We start from the raw sequence: 20,519 nt of genomic DNA on the forward strand, positions 1-20,519 counted from the left end.
GCTGTCCATTTCTCTCGCTCTCACTCTCCTCTGTGTGTGTGTTGTTGTGCAACGCATTTCTGTTAATTCAACTGCTTTTTTGCACTCACTTCACACCGAAAAATAGAAAAAAAAGGCACACACACACACAAGTGGCAAATGCTACAAGAAAGCAAATAGTGAGTAAGACAAAATGTTGTAATGAAAAAGAAATGAGGGTATGGGAAGAAAAAAAAAGTGTAAATAAAATATATGTAGAGATACAAGAGGGCCATGAACTCAATGAGAAATTTAGCGGAAGAGTTAAGAAAATATGAGAGAGAGAGTCGGAATGAAAGAAAAAAATAATAAAATAACGGAACTGCGAATAATTACATTTAATGTCCAAATGCACCGGATTACTTTCGCCATCACCTTCACGATTGCTCCCAATGCACGTATACAGGCCGCTTTTGCTTCGGCTTACATTTTGCAGCACTAAACTTTGGTTGGCTACAATTATTCCCTCTGGCACATTGTTGTCGAGCGTTTTACCCTTCAAATTAACACAATTATTATTAAGTTGTCAACGGCATTATACAAACCTACCAAATACACATAGAGAGAGAGAGACATAAAACTGCATGGGAATCGTTGAGCACAACACAGTAATAACGGACGGACGGCACACAGTACACGTAAATCAACCTTCGGTGTATCCTTCTGTTGGAATATCATTTCCCTTATGCCATCCAACAGCGTAGCTCAATCATTCCGTGCGTGATTCGATGAAGTTCGCTCAAAACGAATGTATCATGTGCACGACTTATCATTCAGCCAAGTGAACGATATGTCTTTATGTTTGTCTACCGTGTCGTTGCTCACAAACCAGTCTTGTTCGTTCTTGGGGAGACTCGTTTTTTCCCTTCGTAGCGCCATATTGCTTTTGACGCCGAGCATATTATAATCATTCTTCAAACAAAGCGGCAAGCGGCAAAAGTACACATCCTCAAGTGATTATGCAGTGACACGATTCGAATCACAATGAAAAATTAGTTAATAACTTATAGTTGTTGTTGTTACCTTTTCTCTTTCTTCTCTTTTTTCTTCGAGTAAGGTGTTAACTATTAATTAGACGGCTGTTTTTCCATTCCATATTTGCGTTTGCCAGTGCACGACGGTACGCAGATTTTTTTTTTTGTTCATTGTATCCAGCTGACGCTTATTTTTTCTTGTGCTAGTTTTGTCATTGTCGTTTTTGTTGTCGTCGTCGTTTTTTCTCCGATTCATATTCCACGAATTTTATGCGAGGTGACAAGCGTTGAGCAGCCATGTCATGAATAGCGACCGTCAATTTTGCTTTAGCTCGTTAAGCTTTAATGCTTTGTACTTCATCATTTTTACTTTTGTGTTACTGCTGGCTGCTGTTGTTGTTGTTGTTGTCGCGTGTACGCTTGCCTGCTCGCTCGCACTCTGCACTTTTCGTACTTCATCAACACGACTAGAACAAATGATATGGTTGTACTTTAGTTTGAGGTCACGGTGCTGCTACTGCTGCTGCTGTTACCGTTTTTATTTCTTCTTGCTTCGCAACCACATGCACACAAATTACTGTCACGGTAATCCCAAATTAAGATAAAACACAGAGGCTTAATCGCATGTCCTGTGTGCACTGCAATTCACTAGTCCGTTCTTGTTTTTTTTTCTCTCTTCTTTTTCACTCTCCCTCGCTGTCTCTCATCCATTCATTCACTCACTCGCACTTGTATTGCCTTATAATGTGCGCATCGCGCTCCACATTCCGTATAACTACAAACATGAATGATCCAAATGTAATCAAACGAATTCCAGTTCTGCAATCATAACATAAATGTTCATTACGAGCATTTCCGCTGCTGATGCGTCTGTTGCTGCCACCGTAAACCATAATGATTTTATAAAAATTGTTGCGCGCAAAATATAAATTATACACGCTCAAGATGGCACAATGATAAAGAGAATGGCTTGAAAAATGGCGCGAAGTAGAGAGCCGGATGAAAAAAAAGGAGACGAAGAATTGTAGCTCTGCGGCATGAGCACGCCACTATTTAATGAAGAAATATTGAAAAATATTCATTCGCTGGTAGAGCATCTTCTATGGCATGCAATAAGTCTTCGATTGCTTGAAATAACGGCAACAGCGGCACCACCACCATCGCCAATAGCAACAGCATTTGAACTGATTCCGTATCGGTCTCAGCGGGTGGGGTGGGCGAGACTTGGAGAGAGAGAATACATTCAAAACAAAACGTTTTGATCCCTTTGTTCGATGATGCATTCTTCATGTTTTATAAATTAATCGATGATTTTGCAACATTCGATTAGCTGCATACGCTCGCTTTGCGAGACCAGTTATCGCAAGTTTTCGTATTGCAAACCAAGAGATGAACCACATTGTACAACGGTAGCATGTTTTGTACGCCGGGGCCAAAGTGATCGTCAACGATGATGATGATGATGATGATGATGACGACGACGACGACGATGGCAAAAAGAAAATGTGCAACGGGTATTTTGTTATGGTTAATGCTTGGGAAATGTGCTGAATGGGCGCCATTTACCGTAAAACCATATCGCCAATCTATCGAAATGTATTTTTGTGCACCAGCCACCGCCACTGCCACCAACAACAAGAACACATCGAATATTCGGTGCATTGTTGGTATGACAATATTATCCAATGATTCGATGAGCGCGTGCGAGTGAGTGAATGTGAGAAAGAGAGAGAGAGAGAGAGAGAGACAGAGGAAGAAAGGAGTGAGAGTGAAATTGTGGCGTTGCTGCCATTACGTAAGTATCGATTTTATACCTTTGCAAAATGCATTGAAGTGCAAAAACCCGATTTTCAGGGAATTACGATCAAAGAACCAACCAACAAAAAAAAAACACACAACACAATGTAACGTCATACCTCAGCATTGGAAAAAGGAAGGCGTGGAAAAAAAGAGAGAGCAAGAACACTGTAGCAAAATCGCCAGAGAAATTAATGTTGTGTAATTTTCAACACGTAAAGCCACAAAGCGATATGAAAGCGTTTCGTTTCATGACCAAAGTGGACGCAAAATTGAGCATGTTTGATTTATTTATTGAAGTAGTTTTTTGTGTGTGTTGTTTTTCGCTTTAACTACCATCGTCTCGTCTCATCTCCATCGTTCACATTTTGGTCTTCTACTTTTTGTTCAGAGCCAAGTCAAATGTGCCGAAATAAAATTTTTCACTGAAATGCTATTCCATTTGATGCTGTGTGCTGCAATTTATAGTGTGGTATATGTGTTTGGTAAAAGAATAGAAAAAAAGTAGTTTCTCTCTTTTTCTTCATATTTGTTTTCACTTTGATATTCACCTCCGAATGTTCGCCAACCACTTTCTTTGAAACGAACTGAAAAGGATTGCATTGCCGTTTTTTTTCCTTTCACTCTTTCTCTTTTCATATATCCAGCTTTTGTTTGCATCGAGCTTTGCTTCAGCTTCAAATGTACAAAAAGCGGCGAAGAACATTCCATTTGGAAAATTTTTTCAAAGTAACGATCATTGAAAATGCAAATAATGCACCTACTTTTCCAGCGAAATGAAAATGGGAATTCTTTTCGAAATTTCATTCGACTGATTGCCAATTTCAATGATCCGCTTGCTGCTTTTTTTTCACTTCATCCGCTTGAAATTCATCTTACGTGCCGTTAATTAACGCCAAACCAAAATCTCTTGCTTTGGTTGTTTAATATACGACACAGGATTGTGTGGGCGCGCGCACAAGCTCACGCACAAACACCGACACCGACAACTGTTCAATTTGATGTCGTGCACGCGAACGTTGGAATTTGTAGCTGCTGGCTTCACCGAAAAATGTTGATGGAGACTTTTCAAATCCGGCATTGCACAACTATAAACTTTATTGACGTAATTCATCAAGTGCGATGCAAGAGCTGTGTGCCGATGGTTTTGTAGGTATATATGTGTGTATGTGTTGTCGCTTCATTTCTATTTTTCTTTTTGGTTATTTATTTTGCTTGTTTCAAAGAAAGTTCAAACACACAATCCACTGAAGGTTTTTGTCTTATTCTCGTTCGTACATTTTTTTGTTGTCTACTTCTTTGTTTTTCATCTATCATTCCCCCTGAACATAATCTTCCGGATAAACATTAAAGAGACGAAAAATCCGCGACACGTGATGTTAATCCATTACTTAACGAATTAGCTTTCAGATGCACATAAACATACCCAAAAATCTAACAAATGCATGCACACAACTCTAATATCTCTCTCTCTCTCTCTCTCTCTTTCTCTCTCTCTCTCTCTCTCTCTCTCCGACTCACTTACTTGCTCACTACACTTATACTCTTTCGCCCTGGCGAAACTTCGAAATATTCCATGTATAGTAATGTAGCCGAGTGTGTCTGTATGTTTTGAATTTTATACAGTCAACGAATATCGAGTGTGAGTATAAAAACGAGCGAACGAGAATGGATGTGAGCGAGAGAGAAAGTGATAGCAAATTTTCGCATATTACATCGTTTCGAAATACGTTCGCAGTTTGTGAAAAGTCGGAGAAAAATGTGATAAGCATTAGAGTAGTGTGCGACGGGAGGGTAGAGTGAAAACAGTGCGCTTTATTGCAATGCCTCGCATACCATGCGAGTTAAATGCGTGCTCAACATAGCTGTGCTATGGAATTAATATCTTGGACTGGAGCAAGCTCACTCATTCTCTCTACACCCAACCCTATCTATATATCTATCTATCTCTTGCTCTTAAATCTTTCGTTCACGCGCTCACTCTCTCGCTCGCTCGCTCGCTCAACTCAACCCTACTGTTTGCTCATCGCGCAGTAGAAGAAGGGAGAAAAATGAGACGAGCAATGTTAAAATAAAACTACCAAAAGAACTTAAACTTATCTTTGTGAATGGTTTTATGATAATTTGAATTTGAATTTATTATATTTTGCTCGTGCTTTATTTTGATTTCGCAGTCAGCCCTCAACCTCTCTTTGCTCCATACATATTACATGTCGTGTTATTCATCTTTTATTCAAATATCTCGACTTTATTTAATTAGATGGTTGTATGATGATGGAAGTGAAACATGCCGCAACATCTTTTGCAAGAAAATATCATTGCGCAACGGATAGAGTACGATGGCAAACGTTGAAACTTAAGACGTAGGATAAAAATATGACTTTTCCCATGAGACAGTTTCTGAATATGTGCGCGCGCGAGGGAGAACAAAATAATAAAATGAATGAGCAAGTGAATAAGAGCCAAGGTCCGGGAAATGAAGACAAAATGTGCGTGCTCAAAACGGAATGAATGTGTTTTCCGGCTACCGACTGGCCGCTTGTCTACGCTCTACCACCTCAATGTGAACGCGCCACAAATCAATGAATTAAAGATTGAACCGAGACATAGATTCAGGCATAATTTTACGATTGCGATAGTGGTCAAAACGTAACAAATAAAACCATTAAACTTCCGAGTTCCGAACATAACACATCCACCGCACTGATTACGGGCTATTCATTTCGGTGCCGCGAGCCATTTCTGACATTCACGTCTTGCATTCTCTTTCTCTTTTTCTCGTTTGTTTCGTCTCGAGCCAAAAACTTTCAGCCTGTTGTGTAGCCACTGTTTATGTATATATATATTATATATTGTCCAACACTAAATTGTAAATATAAACAAGAGCTGCGAAAATAGAACTGTTCAACTGGGTCGGTTGTATTTGCACTTGTCAGAACGTCTCACAACATACACACGTCTTATTTAGAATGTACATTGCCGAAAACAAACTCGCGCGCGCACGCCAACAGACACATTGTATACACGCCAATCTCTTTCTCTCTCTCTTCCTCTCGCTCAAGACGCGCTCGCATACCGTTACACAAAAAGGTGGAAATTACTAATTACATTATTTCTCAAGGAACCTACAATGAGCTGCAATGACTTCCTTTGCGAATGTGACTTGACACAGTCAAGGAATTACGGTACTACCACACTTCTACTGCTTCTGATGATGATGATGTTGTTCTTGCTGCCGCTGTTCCCGTCATCTATCTATCGTACATTCCCCAAAATCGACATTACAGTGCAAATGAAGTTGCAAACAATCATGAACCTTATTCATTTCCAGGAATGCTTGAGCAAATGAATTCGTGTTTTTGACGATTTTCGTGCGCGACTCGGTTCTTTCCCACACTCACTGTCGTACACAGCACACAAAGTGCTACGGAAGCTCAATTCAGCGTAACGGAAGAAAAGAAAAACCGGTCGCGAAAAATGTGAGCGAAAAAGCTTCAAACCTGATTAAATTAATTTAGTTCAAATTTTATGAGTAAAATTTGACCTTTCCATCAGCAACGCAAAATGCTATCAGGTAATTCGGTCAAGTGCCTTTTTGTATTTGCAAAAGGTTACAGAACTTTGTGACTTTTTTTGTTTGGGATTTTTTCTTCTTCTCTTTATTTCGGAACGGAGGCCAACAGTTTTGAGGGAGAGAAAAAGAGGGAAAAAAGCGGGCTTATGCTCTCAAAACGTCGACGTATTAGCTATAATGCCGAGGTAGTGAAAGGAAAAGCAGAGAAAAAAATTATGCACCTTTTAAAAAGAAAAAAAAATCTTGTCTTGCTTTGCTTCCGCTCCTTTCGGATGCGTATTCTTGGCCCCGGCAATATGAATAGAAGTAGAAAAAAAAGTCCCGGCCGAATAGGAACCGAAATATTCTTTGTCGAATCGAAAGATCGTTTCGAAATGAAAATTTCATCGAACTGTCATAGAGTGAAGCAAAGAAAAAGTGAAGTGTGAAAATCCTCTGCTAGCATAAGTAGCCCAAAATTGATCCAACTTTGGGAAGGTCGGAATTTCAAATATCTGAACCTCTTTTTTTCTATCCCAATTTTTGAAAAGTGAATTCCATGTTGCAACCTTTCATCATGCAAGAGATGGATTTTAATCGTTTGGGATTGAGCGGAATATATTTTTTTCCTCTCCTTTCGTTCAGATCTCTCCAATCTCCCGGACAACGTCTTTACAACGAAATAGGAATTCCGATGTAAAAATTTCCATGAACAATCTTTGTCTGCAGATGAAGCTGAAGTGAAATTTGTAATTGCATTCGAAAGCTGACGCGTAGTCACCAGCAGCAGCGGCAACAACAAAGGAAAAGAAAAACCACGTACAACGTACGAATGGGCAACAACTGTTTGTATGTTCTTGTCAGATGTGTACTAATCCACACACCTTTCGTCTTAAGACTGCAATATTCCAATCTCCACGCCGTTCCTTTTGCCCTTTCCATTGCTGTTTTGTTGTTCGCATCAATTTCACAAGTAAAGCCGAGGTAAAAAAAAGAAGCAACAACGGAGATTTTGAACAAAGCTCCCCGATTTTAAGGATAAATTCATCGTTTTCATGACTAATTTTTTTTCGTTCTCTTCCTATTTGCTTTTATCATAATCTGAAAATCCCTTCTTTTTTTTTTGAAAAACCAAACCAAAGTACCGCTGTATTGGTCACGTAGGAAATAAAACGAATCTTGACATTTTTCTGGAGAGAAAAAAATTAATTCAAGTCATATCGTTTGCATCTGCTGACAGCAATAATTAATATTTAACATTTCATTGTTCACATCGCATGAATGCTTGCCGAAAAGCAAAAATGAATTTAACATGAACATTGTGTAAGCAATCTTTTTTTTCTGGTTTTTGTTGAACAACGACAGCGATGACGGCAAACCGACCTTCTCAGAAGGAAGCTTTTTGTAATTATTTTTGGATTAATCTCTTTTAAGTATTGAGCTGAAGCGTTCAAAATCGATTAAAGAATTCCAAACCAACGAGCGCAAAGTTTCGTGTGAACAAAAATGTCTGGATACACAAACACGCTGCGTGCGGTGTAGTATGTGTGCGTTGTGCAAGTAAAACTAACAGAGCAAGAATGAAAAAAATGTGGCCAAGATAAAAACGAAATGATAGTCAAGATGAAAAAGAGAGAAAAAAAGTGTTGTTAAAGCGGTTGAATCAATGTTACAAAAGCTGTGTGATGGTGTAAACGTTCCCGCCTCACCTCGCCCAACCGTGCCGTTACTGTGCGCATTTCTTTGCAATCAATGCAATGAATTAATGAATGAGCATTTTGGATTGGTTTCAATCAATGATAAACCTTCTTCTATTGATAGAAAACGGCGCTCATTTTCGTTATCATGCCATCGCCATTACTCGTTTGCTCGTTCACTCATTCACTCGTTGCGTCTTGGTGGCTCCGTCACAACAGCAAAATATTGTTTTCATTGTTTGATCGGATGTTTGTTGTGTCACTCCGTAGATCGAGATTGTCTGTGTGTAAGTGAATGAGTGAACGAGTATGGTATATTTGTTGCTGTTGGTTGCTTTGTTGTACATTTGTCGATGCTTCTCGCATCTCTGCATTGAATATTTATTGAAATTTGTGTGCGTTTGTGGTTTGCATTCTTAAACATTCTTCTTAAACATGCAGTTAAGCATTTCGTTGTTGTGAGCTTGTTAATAGCGTTGGGGAAAAGCGAATGAGGCAATAAATAAAAGCGAGAAAAAAAAGACGAGAACAAAAATGAAACTAACGATAGAAAGAAGACGATGGAAAAAGATGAAGATGAAGATGAAGAAGAGCACAGTAGTTGGATCGAGAAAGATGAGACAAACCGACTTGATAAGCAAGCAGCGGCAGCAGCAGTGGCACAGAACAAGGGCAAAGTTACAAGTGAAGAAAAATGAACATGGTTCTGAAGTACTCTTTCTCAATCTCTCTCTCTCTCTCTCTTGGCTGTGGTTGCTGCTGCTGCTACTGGTGTCGGTGTCGTCGTCATCATCGTTGTCGTCGTCCGAACGCGCGATTGTCGCTGGTTGGAATAATAAAGCATCGGGAATGGATAAGAGCAAAAATATAAACACACTATGGTGAATGAACAATGAACGAGGCAAATGTTTATCTATACGTGTGCTTCTTTCTCTCTGACTCAACTCATCTTCCCTTGAATGAAGAGGGCTGTTGTGTAAAAATGGGCGCTGTCGCTGCCGTTTCGCGCCGTTGAAGCGAAAAAGTAGCAAAAAAAGAACAGAGAAACCAAATACAACTCTGGTGGCAACTTTTGAATTGGATAGCTGGGTGTCGGGGCAACAGCTCTTTATGCCCTCTTTCACTCTATCTCTCTCTTATATTCAAATCTCAGGCAATGTAAAGCAAACACTTGGAAATTGAACGTATCACACACAAACACACAAAAAAAGAGTAGAAAGAACAAACGTACAAACGAACCAACGAACGAACGAAATAAAAAAAAACGGCAACGATTACAAAAAAAACTACACATACAAAACGCACGCTGAAGAAAAGAATATCCTAGGCCAGGGGATGAAGGAGAAAAAAAAACTCTAGTCAAAGAAACCGAAGGCGAGTGGGAGCTAGAGCACATACACACACATATATATACTCGCCCTCTCTCTCTCTCTCTCTCTCTCTCTCTCTCTCTCTCTCTCTCGCAATAAAATGAACGAATGAGAATCGCAACAAAAACGCCAACGACAAATGATTCACTGATGAAAATTTCAAGCAGTTTATGCGATCAACAAAATGATGTATGTACGCATTAACCATTTTTGAAATGCAACGCGCGCGCGCGTCCCAATATATATAAAACGTGTCCGCTCACATATTCAAAACGAACCGACGAATAAACGAACGAAAGAAATGTCTAGTGAAAGAAGAGAAAGAAAAAAACAACTATAAGTTGTAAAAAAAGTAACCTCTCCAAAACTGGATACGAATAATGGCAACTCGACCAAAGGAAAAGTAAAACTTACACACGACTCTCGTACACAAGCTCTTTCTTGTTCGAACACATACACATACACACACACACACACACACACACGTTTAAACTGGCGAGGAAAAAAAAGAAAAAATTGAAAGAAAAAATGAAAGAGGCAAAAAAAGTAACAGAGAAAGAACCATATAAAAACAAACAACCGAGTTTGTTGTTTGAGAAAGCAGATTGGAATTCGTGGCAGTAGTTTTTGTGACTACGTGCACTCGGTATACTGTACAAACAAACATTACGCAAACACACCACCGACACACACACTCGTTCGTTCGTTCGTTCGTTCGCTAGCTCATCTATATTTTGTGACCATTGCATAAGTTTTTGTTTTAATTTCTTATGCGGTGTACGGATCCAGAATGTGTCGTCTTCGTCGTCGTCGTCGTCGTCGTCGTCATAACAGTCTTTCTTTGCAATGAACGCGCCAAAGCAAATCCACTGTGCTTCTGGTATGTGAGAGATTGTGCACATGCTATGATTTGTGGATATGTGAGTATGTGTGCTTTTACAAACAAAAGAATGAAAGAAAATAACAAACTTCACTCATTTTTTTCTCACTTCTGGATGTGGGTGTGTGCGAATGTGTCGTCTGATATACATTTCTCACTGGATTTTCATTATTTTACACACATGCACACATATAAATACTATACACTACCCGGTAAGAGGCAAATACCGACCAAAGTTGAGTAAACATTGGGTGAATAGTGAAAACGAAGCAGTGCCTTAACCGATCCTTCAATTGATCATTTCTGGATCCAAAGCTATAACACATATCAAGCGTTGGTATGTTTTGGACAGCGAACATGCTCCATTTCCGTTCTTTATTACATTTCAAAGCTTAGCACATCGTCTTTGGGAACAAACACTCACTCGCACATACATTCAAAACCCAAAACAGAAGGTGCAAAACGATGCGAATTCACTCAGCTACACTGAAAACTGTTTATGCCCAACTCACAATTGAAATATATGGCCAATGCCATTGAAGTTTTAGCGTATGGCATAGCCTGTACGTATGTGAATGTATTGTTTCGAATACGATTCCCATGAAAGCGGATGCAGTGTGACATTTCTAGGAAATAACGACAACAACAACAAAAAGTAATAACAGCTGAAAAAGAAGTAAATCCAAAGAACTGTCAACACAATATTGTCACAAAAGCATGGCATAGCAGCTCTCTTGCCACGATTTGTTCAACTTGAGTCAACATATTTGCGTGTGTGTCGGTCGAAAAGCGAACGCCTAGGCGCTTCCACCACCATCATTGTCGATGCCGTTGCCGTCGAGAAATCCTCCTCATCATAATCATCATCAACGAAAACATTGTGCTTTGTGCTCAACGATCAAATACGGCACATCCGAACACATTCATGAGATAATCTGCTATTATTACGCCGTATTTTTCGACCACACGATTCGCGTCAAAGTTTCGGATAATTCCTTTATATCTTTATCTGTCTTTTGTTTTTATTTGTTATCATAAAATCTTTTTCGGCACAACATGGGCGAACAAGAAGAAGAAGAAGAAGAAGAAAAAATCGCAACAAAATCACAAGCATGCACACACATACACAACTAATAATTAAATGCTTGGCAGCACCAAGTGACATCGCTGACTACGACGACGACGACGAAGACTAGAGTTGTATCTCTGGGTTTGTTTCTCGTGTGAACTTTTTGACAAAATGAGACGTTATCATATATTCTGCTTAATAATCGCCAAAAACGCGCTCAGCGGAACTTAACGATTTCGAGTGTGTATTTTCTAGTGTTTTCTTTTCTTTCTCTCTCTCCGCTCGGTATGTATATATGTTTTATTCCATTGTGATGATGCAATTTTAGATGGTCTGTTGGTTGTTATCTCGCATAAATTTTTCTCTCTTCGTTTCTCATTCGATTCGGACGTCTGTGTCGTCCTGGTGCCGATTCTCGTTGGTCGATGTCACACAGTATTCTTTGGCTGCTAGCGGCTGATGGTGGTGGTGCTGGTGGTGGTGGTGGCTCGTGTTAGTTTTGTGTATGCAATGCATTGTATTCGGCTGATGGAGATGTCTATCTCTAGTGTTCGCAAAGTATGCTGCTGCGTGTGCGTGTGCATAAAATGTGCATCGTCCGTGCAATTTGTGGTGCGACGACTTGATACACACCGGATTTTTGCTGCTCTGTTGTGGTGGCATCGTTGGGATAGTTTGCTCGGCCACCGTTTTATTTTTAGTTTTTTTTTTGTCTGCTCGTTGTTACTGCATGACTTTGTGTCCTGATTGCGTGTGTCCCTCTCTCTCTCTGCGTGTATGTGTTTTCTGATTTCCGTTTTTGCCTAATAACAAACTAAATAACAATAATCAACTTACATTATGACGCCAGCTGACTTTATACACCCATGGGTTTGATTTAATATTGCACTCAAAATATACATCGGCTCCCTCGCGTATAAAGGATGTATTTAAATTAGTTCCAAACTCGAGAGTAACAACTGGTGTATCTGTTTGAATTTCGTTTTGTTTTCAATTTGGTCGGGGTGGCGTTGGCGTGTTTTTTTTTGTGTGTGTCGTATTTGTTTCGTGAACGAATGGTTCAGTTGGTTGATGTTGTTGTCATTGTTGTTCGGGGTGGTTGTTGTTGATTACGTTATTTTGGAGAGTGGGTGAAGTTGTGTTTCATACGTTGCATGTTGTTTTATTGTCGTATTTCGGCGAAGACATGATCATCATGTTATTTTTGCACCAAGCCAATCCAATCCAAATTCCAAGTTCCAGGGTTGTGTCGAGCGTTGCAAAAAAAAACGACAACCAAATAAAGATGGAAACACACGTCATGGCGCAACGGTATGGCATTACATGCAAAGGGAAGAAAAATATAAAGGACAACAAACGAATGAGTAAAAGGAATGAATGAAAACGCTTTTTATACAATATGTAAATGAATAAGTAACAAGAGACTTGTTTCCCCTTTCGTGTTTGATGGTGAAATGAATATCATCATCATCATCATCATCATCATCGTCTATTTTAAATGTTAGGTTAAACTCTATGTTTTTTCTTCTTCTCTTTACTCCACGGTGCATTCACATGCTTTGGCTGCCTCTGATCTGTCAGTTTATCTACGATTCTCTCGTCTTTAACATAACATTGTACAGTTTTCGTGTCAAATTTTACGTATAGTATGTGTGTAATATATGTTTTTATGTGCAGCCACTTTTCGCACTCGCACTCGCAGTTGAACGGCAAACTGGAAAAGGAACAAGATCGACGGATGAATTCTGAAGGCACTACATGTGTATGTGTGTAAAAAGCTCACATCTTGCTCGGAACATACAGAGAAATATGAAACGCAGCTAACGAAAACAATGAGAAAAATGTAGTGCAACGACAGCAGCATAAGCAATAAAATGAACGCAACGTGAAGCAACCGAGAATGTGTGAGCGAAGCGAACGGGAGATGGGGGAAAGGAAGAAATGATGAAAAAAGGCAGCGCGTATAAAATAACAGAAAATATTCATAAACAGAACCAACATGGTAACACAGTGGCAGCGAGTGAAATAATACACAACTGTGTGCATTTTATAAAAGTGATGTGGAATAAATGTGGAATTAAAGCAGTTACAAAATATGAAAGGAATAGAGAGAGAGAGAGAGAGAGAGAGAGAGAGAGAGAGAGAGAGAGAGAGAGAAAAAAGAGGGAACATGTTGGCTTGTGCTGTCTCTATCGCACCTACGGTTGCCTAGCTTCGCGTTCGGCTCACACAACTCGACTTGTTCGTTCATTCACTTGCTCACTCGTTCGTTTGCTGCCATACGATGAGGCGAAATGATGAAATAAATATTATCAACGAGTCTTACACACACACATACACATACGGACTCGCATGTGCGCTTAAGTTTTGCAAAGAAAAACATTATATCGAAATGAAAATAAGATCCTCTGCTGCTGCGATAGAGTGCTGAGGGATCTGAGGTCACTGTTTTCTTTCCCATATTCCCGTTCGCTACACAGAGTATGTGTGATGTTGCGTTCGCTGTTAGAAGTTCTTCTCGGTTTTTTTTCTACTCTCACCAAACACTTTTTTCTTCGCTCAGTACAAGCGAACGAGAATGAGAGACCCAGAGATAGAAAGAGTGAGAGCAAAAGAAAAAGAATAAAACACACGCAAACGATGAAGAAAAACGCAGAATAAAAAGAAAATGTGCTGTCTCTTTTTTTTGTGCAGACCTTATTTTTTTGTAATAAAAATAAACACAATAAAAAAGCGGTTTTATTTCTCAAAGACTTCCCTCTTCTCCTTCTTCCCTTTTTTGTCATACTCATTTTGAGATTGTAAAACATGTACATTTGTGCACAAGAATACTTCTTGCGTCATCTCCCTTTCTGTTCGGCCGTAGTTGCTGTTGTTGTTGCTGTTATTGTCTTACTTTTGTCACTGCGTGTGGTAGCCGCCGCTTTATTGATACATATAGGAGCTTTTTTTCTCTCCTCTGTTTGTGTTTGTGTGTGTGTGTGTGTGTGTGTGTGAATAGCATATCGCGCGGGTCGTCGTGGAGAATCAAGAAAATTGGCAAGATTAATTTTGAATTGGGTGCAAAGTTGTTTGGCGTGTATTTCTCTTCGTCTCTGTTGTCTTCTTCTACTGTCGCCCGTTGCCATTTGCTGAGTCTATCGTTTTTGCTATGGTTTCGAAAGATTTTGTTTGTTGCGAGTGCAAACTGAGAGAACGACAGAGACACGCACAAACACACATACATTTGCAAAACATGAATCATAGAGAGAACGACCCAAACAAACAAACTTATTACGAGGATTACATGAGCTTTTCGAGCTAATTTAGTTTGAATATGGTGTGACAAGACCATCGTGTTACACAGGGCACAAATAATATTTCTTGCCGCCGTATTGGATGTATGCACTGTACCCTCATTCCCACTTGTCGACATGCCGTCACCCCGCCATCACCATCATCATTGTGCCACCATTCGTATTATACATTCTTTTCGCCCGCTACACAAAATCGTAGTTTCAAAAGATAAAGTGTTATGCGGCGCGCCAAAACGAACGGAAAAAATTACTTCTGTAATGATAATTTATTTTGTGAGGGTTTTCCATTCGGTTGAAATGTGCGCGCGGTGGTGATGAGCAGCAGCAGTAGCAGCAGCCTTTATTTTTTCCTTCAAATTAGCGAGCAATTTTTATTTTTATTTTCATTCATTTTCTTTGGTTTGGTTTGGTTTGGTTTCGGCTGGTTCACAGCTGCAAGGCGGAATTTATCTTGAGCTTAACCACAGGAACTGATTAAGCACATTGGAATCCATCGTACTTTTCATCTACCACTGATATATACAAGTACAAAAGCTCATCTCATACCGATACAAAGAATATTCGTACAGAGAAGATATCATGGGGTGTTAGGCATATTTATTCGTTGTTCTTGTTTTTCATTTTTTTTTTCTTGCTTCTCCTCTCAACTCACTCGCTGGCTGTCTTTGTTCCGCCGGCTGAATGTCGAATGCCATTATTTCATGTCACACCAACTAATGTTGGTAGCAATATCAACAACGGGGGCCTGGGCAACACAACAACGACAAAAATAAAAATTCGTACAATTTAAATTCCTGAATTTGACTATGGAATATTTATTCGGAAATTCCAATTAAAATCCGCTCATTGATGCTTTTGCCAAATTAGAAATGGCAAACAAAACGGACACACAAAAAACGCCACTCACTTGACTTTCTCTTCCTATCTCTCTGCATGTCTCTATGTGTTTCTGTCTCTCTCACACTCGCCAGCCATTGTTCTAGATTCGTGAAATGGGAAATGCCACGAACGAAATATTGAGAATACACACAAAAGGGATATAAATAAGTAGGCGACAATGGTTCGGTTCTCATTTTTTTTTTTTGGTTAGTTGGTCGGTCGCTTGCAAGCGTCGTAATTGAAACCACCAAAAATGTAGAGTGCACAATTCAATATTTTCATTTTGGCATTGGTCTGAGGAGTACAAGCGAACGAACGACCGACCGACTGATCGAAGCTGAAAAAAGTACACACAGCACACCCAAAACTATGAGCAAACCGATAGCGATAGTCGAATCGACCGGAGAGTCGTAAATAAAGATAGTCTAAAAGTATGTGTGTGACGCAATCAAAACTTTATAACTGACTTATTTATTTTCATTTCAATTTTATTTCGATGTTTTTTTTTTACTTCCTTTGGCAATGAGCGAGTGAGAGATGAACTCCAGGCGAAAGTGGCTTTATAAACGGAAATAGATGGCGCAATATTTAACAAATGGAAAGCGGCAAAAATTGTGTGCGACAAAAATTGGAGTGGGACAAAGGAAAAAAAAAACCGTTCGCTACGAAAATCATTGAATGTTCGGAAATTGGAAATTTGATTTTTTTTTCTCCTTCTCTGTCTCACTTTACACATAGCAAATATGCATTCGCCAATAAATGCAAATCCAGATCGAAGTTATTCTCAAGTCGTCCGTTTTTATATTTATTTCCTTGTGAATTTTCCAGTACATTATTTATAAAATTTAGTATAAACCACAAATACACGCACACAAATGCGCAAAGAATATTTTCTTTCGATCAAGTGCTTAGGAGAGTACCAAAGAGGCTCCTCGAAAGCGAAAGAGAACAAAAAATCACTCAAAGAAAAGAAGTTACACTGGGAAAAGAAATAATAAATAAAATAAGTGGCGACAAAAACGAGCGATTTCGATTTCAAGCAGCCAATGAAATGCATCGTATGATTCGCACGTCTCGAACAATTGAAATAACTTAAACTGTACAATGTTAAAGGCGACTGACTGAGATGAATATATTTTATTTAGTTTCTTTTTTCTGTTCTGTCTGCCGTCGTTCGTTCATTCTAACATAAAGTCCATTTAAAATAGTTGATGATGGTTCTCACTCGGTGTGTGTGTGTGTATACGTACATATTTGCATTTGGACATACACATGCACACAGTGGTTCGTGTCGTTACGTCGAGCTAAATATTGAGAATTATTGTGTGTTTTGTACTTACGATAAATGTCCAATTTCCAGCCATCCTCAGTGCCTGAATCGGGTATCGATGTATGTTCAGCACGGCATGACAAATACTTTCCTCGGTCATCGATGGTCGGAGTGAAACTTAATACGGATTGCGTGACATTACCATCGGTCGAAATCTGTTATTGTCCAGCGGGGATATGGGAACGATGGTAAGCGATGGAGAATCACAACCGAAGGAAGAGATGGAAAAATGAAATAGAAAGTGAATTAAGAAAACCAGTAAATCGGAGCGCAAACAAACATATGCAAATGCAAAAATGCCATTGATAAATAAATGCGAATGTAAATGTAAATGCAAATGCAATTTCAAGTTTTGCGAACGGGCGCATTCAAATGGTAAATGCATTTTTGCATGCTTTACATCATTCTCGTAATACGACAATTGAATAATGACTGCAGAGCAACAACTAATTTTTTACCATGTGCTTTTTTCTCTTTTTCGTCATTTTGATTTCTCTGAAGAAGAAGAAGGAAAAATACAAATAAATTCCCCCAAATTCTACTCTTTTGTAAACAATTACTCGAAGAGAGAGAGAGAGAAATGGAGAGAAAAAAAAATTGAACATGACACTTAAATTTGTCCCTCTCTCTTCACCACATTGTTCGCATCGCTTCAAAAACCATCTTCGTTGTTGCATTGTTGTAGTCATATGCGATGCAAAAGCAGAGCACCGAACACAGAAAAAAGTAGTTTTATGAAATAACATCTGCTATATCGACTGTCGAAAAATATCGCTGGCAAAAATTATATATATATGTATAGTTTGGCCAATGATAAAAACACAGCAAATGGGATCGAACAAATGTCGTTAAATTTTTAGCACATTATTTAAACTTTGAACTAGAACAATAATAAAAAAAAATTGAATGAGAATATATCCATAACATCGAGTGCAGCAGCAGCAGCAGTGGAATAGCGTATAGTCTTGTGTTTGCTTCGTTTGTTTTGTCATCCGGCAAATTTATGTCATGCAATTTTCGCACAATTTGCTCTTTCTTGAAGTTTGCAGCTACTGTTGTCCCTCATTCCCTGTTATCGGGCATGTATATATATGTGTGTGTTTATCGCTGGCAAAATGAAACAATGGCAAATACGCCGGAATATTTCGCACGGAAACGCACACACTACACTCCTAATCAACTAATATATTCTTCGAGAAAGCAAGGGACAGAGAGAGAGGCAGAGAGGGAGTGAAATGTCTGCATGTTATGTCGACAAATAGAGCTGAATATTTTGTAATTTTTTTCTACGTTTTTTCCTTCTAACACTGTGACTGAGTGTGTATCGTTCCCGTTCGATTACACAAAATTGCATTGTCCTACATCATAAATTTCGTTTCATACATCTAATAAATATCGAACTTAATATATATTTTTTAATAAAAAGCCATTGGCAGCAAGTGTAGAACAACAGTTGCCAATGATATCATTGACAGTTGGTGTGCTATATGTCAGACAACTTTTGCATGTGTAAAGTGTGTGTGTGTGTGTGTGTGCAAATGCTAGAGACGTAGTATCGTTTGCTGTTGTTCGTTGGTGCTGTAGTGGACAAGCACACGACAAACCGCTGTCCAATGGATCGCATACACCAACTTGTTCGTTGTTTCTTGTTCTCTAACTCTTCGATGAACGGTATTGTATGGTATTTCCTCGACAAGTAATAAAGTCCATAACAACCCCGTTGGCCTAGTGAGTGAATGAGCGAATGGGTGCGCGCAAATAATCGCTCACTCGCTCACTCTCTCTCTCTCTCTCTTCATCTCCCAGGGAGTGGGCGACAAAGAGAGGAATGGCGAACGAATTACCATTGTTGATTTTCGTTTTAGCAATTTTACGGGGCAGAAGGGAAAAGTTAGACTGGTTATGAATCAATTATTCACATCATACATAAATATTTCAAAAGTTTCTCTCGTTTTCTTTGCTTTTTGGCCGGTGTGTATTTCTTGTTGTTGTCGATGGTGATGATGGTGCTGTGTGTGTGTGTGTGTGTGAGCAGCAGTGTTGGCCTTTTCCTTTGCCGGGTATATAAAGATTGAATTCAATTTGCTAATCTTAACCTTTGAAGGGACGGATGAATTGAAATTGGTTGGCTACAAACCGGCAATGAATTGAATGCTCTGCGATTATTCCAAGGTTTGATGATTCAAGGATTCTAATGTTTTGTTAATATCTTCTCGTAATTATTGTATGGAAAGTTGTGCGTTTGTATATATATATATTATACAAACTGTATTTGTGTATTTGTGTGTGCCAATCGGAATTAGGAATTGTGATGAGAGGTAGATTTTGCTGTGCATCATTTCACTCACTCTCTAACTTCGGCTAACTCTGTTCCGCTCTCCTACGTGAATACTTTTGCAAAGCTCTTCAGTTTTATCGTAATTCGGCTAAAAAGTTTTTTTTTTTGGACTTTTCAAATCCCTTGTGACGATTCAATTTGGTTTTAAATGAGGAAAATATGCGAAACGCATCGATGTGCATGGAATATCAAGCAACTCTTAATATTTGATGGTTGCGCAGCAACTCTCTTTATTGCCTTTTAACCAATTTTAGTTTTCATCTAATTCGACTAAATTCAACTGAAACGCTATGTTGCACATGCTAAATTGTATTCACTCTAGTTCTCTGTATATATACATCTCTCTCCTTCATTGCTCCATCATGCTTATGGTTATTGGCTTCCAGTTATTGCGCCGATGAGAGAGCGGGTCAATGTGTGTGTGTGTGGATGTGCGTATGTGTATGTATAAATGTGTGCGAGTGAGTGCCTCAAAGCTTTTTTCCAAACTCCATTAATAATATAGAATTTAATCGGATTCACTTTTAGAGTGCAGAAATGACAGGGCTTGATGGAATCGACGCATCCATCTATTTTTCACCACAGCCACCACTGCTCAACCACCTAAACCGCCAAACCACCCGCATCACAAAATGCTCCCATCAAATCAACGACATATTTAATATCAATATTCCGACGTCGACGACGACGACGACGATGATGATAATAATAATGCTAAATTCAAAATCGAACCTCTTCATTTTGCTTTAATGGATGCTGTAGCTATGTGTATGTATATGAGCGCGTGTGTGTCACATACACTATGTGATATTTTTGATATTTGGCATTGTTTGCTTCGTTTAAGCGCATCAATGATTTCTTTTGCACATGATACCCAGAGCATTTGCCTTTCATCGTCCCGTCGTTCGTTCGTTCATTCATTCACTTTTCGATGCGATGTGTGTTGCGGTGCCAATGGACATAGCAAAAGCATTCTCTCTGCCTTTTTCATAGCCATATCGTTCTGTCGAACGATGACGATGTATCGTCACACCACACACGACGATATGTCGATAATGATATTGATAGTTGATGTGTGCAAAATGTATGTGCCGATAATAATATCTCGTAAAATTTTATCGATTGCCAGTGTCGAAATGAGAATGCGAAGTTGCTCGCAGAAAAATTAAACTCTTTTGTGTATCCCACATCCAAATAGCGGCAAAGCAATAGCATTGAATTGCCAGAGCCAAACTTGTAATATTGAAAGCATGGCAAATATACATACATACACACACATTGACGTACACACGAGTGGCAAAACGACAACGAGCGCATA

General features: G+C 39.1%; 1 protein-coding gene across 1 annotated transcript in view; it reads right to left on the reverse strand.

Moving 5' to 3' along the window:
• The window catches only part of LOC129576650 (nephrin-like), a 112,964-nt gene that overhangs the window by 33,552 nt on the left and 58,893 nt on the right, over positions 1 to 20,519 (reverse strand). Inside the window, exons 8-10 of the mRNA XM_055462012.1 lie at positions 16,874 to 17,018; positions 12,196 to 12,326; positions 355 to 514 (exon numbers count right to left, since the gene is read on the reverse strand). Coding sequence (XP_055317987.1) covers positions 355 to 514; positions 12,196 to 12,326; positions 16,874 to 17,018 — 436 coding nt within the window. The remainder of the gene's footprint in view (positions 1 to 354; positions 515 to 12,195; positions 12,327 to 16,873; positions 17,019 to 20,519) is intronic.

This window comes from Sitodiplosis mosellana, unplaced genomic scaffold (genome assembly GCF_009176505.1).
Source record: "Sitodiplosis mosellana isolate CC-2019 unplaced genomic scaffold, AAFC_SMos_1.0 Smas_scaffold_6191, whole genome shotgun sequence".
NCBI lineage: Eukaryota > Metazoa > Arthropoda > Insecta > Diptera > Cecidomyiidae > Sitodiplosis > Sitodiplosis mosellana.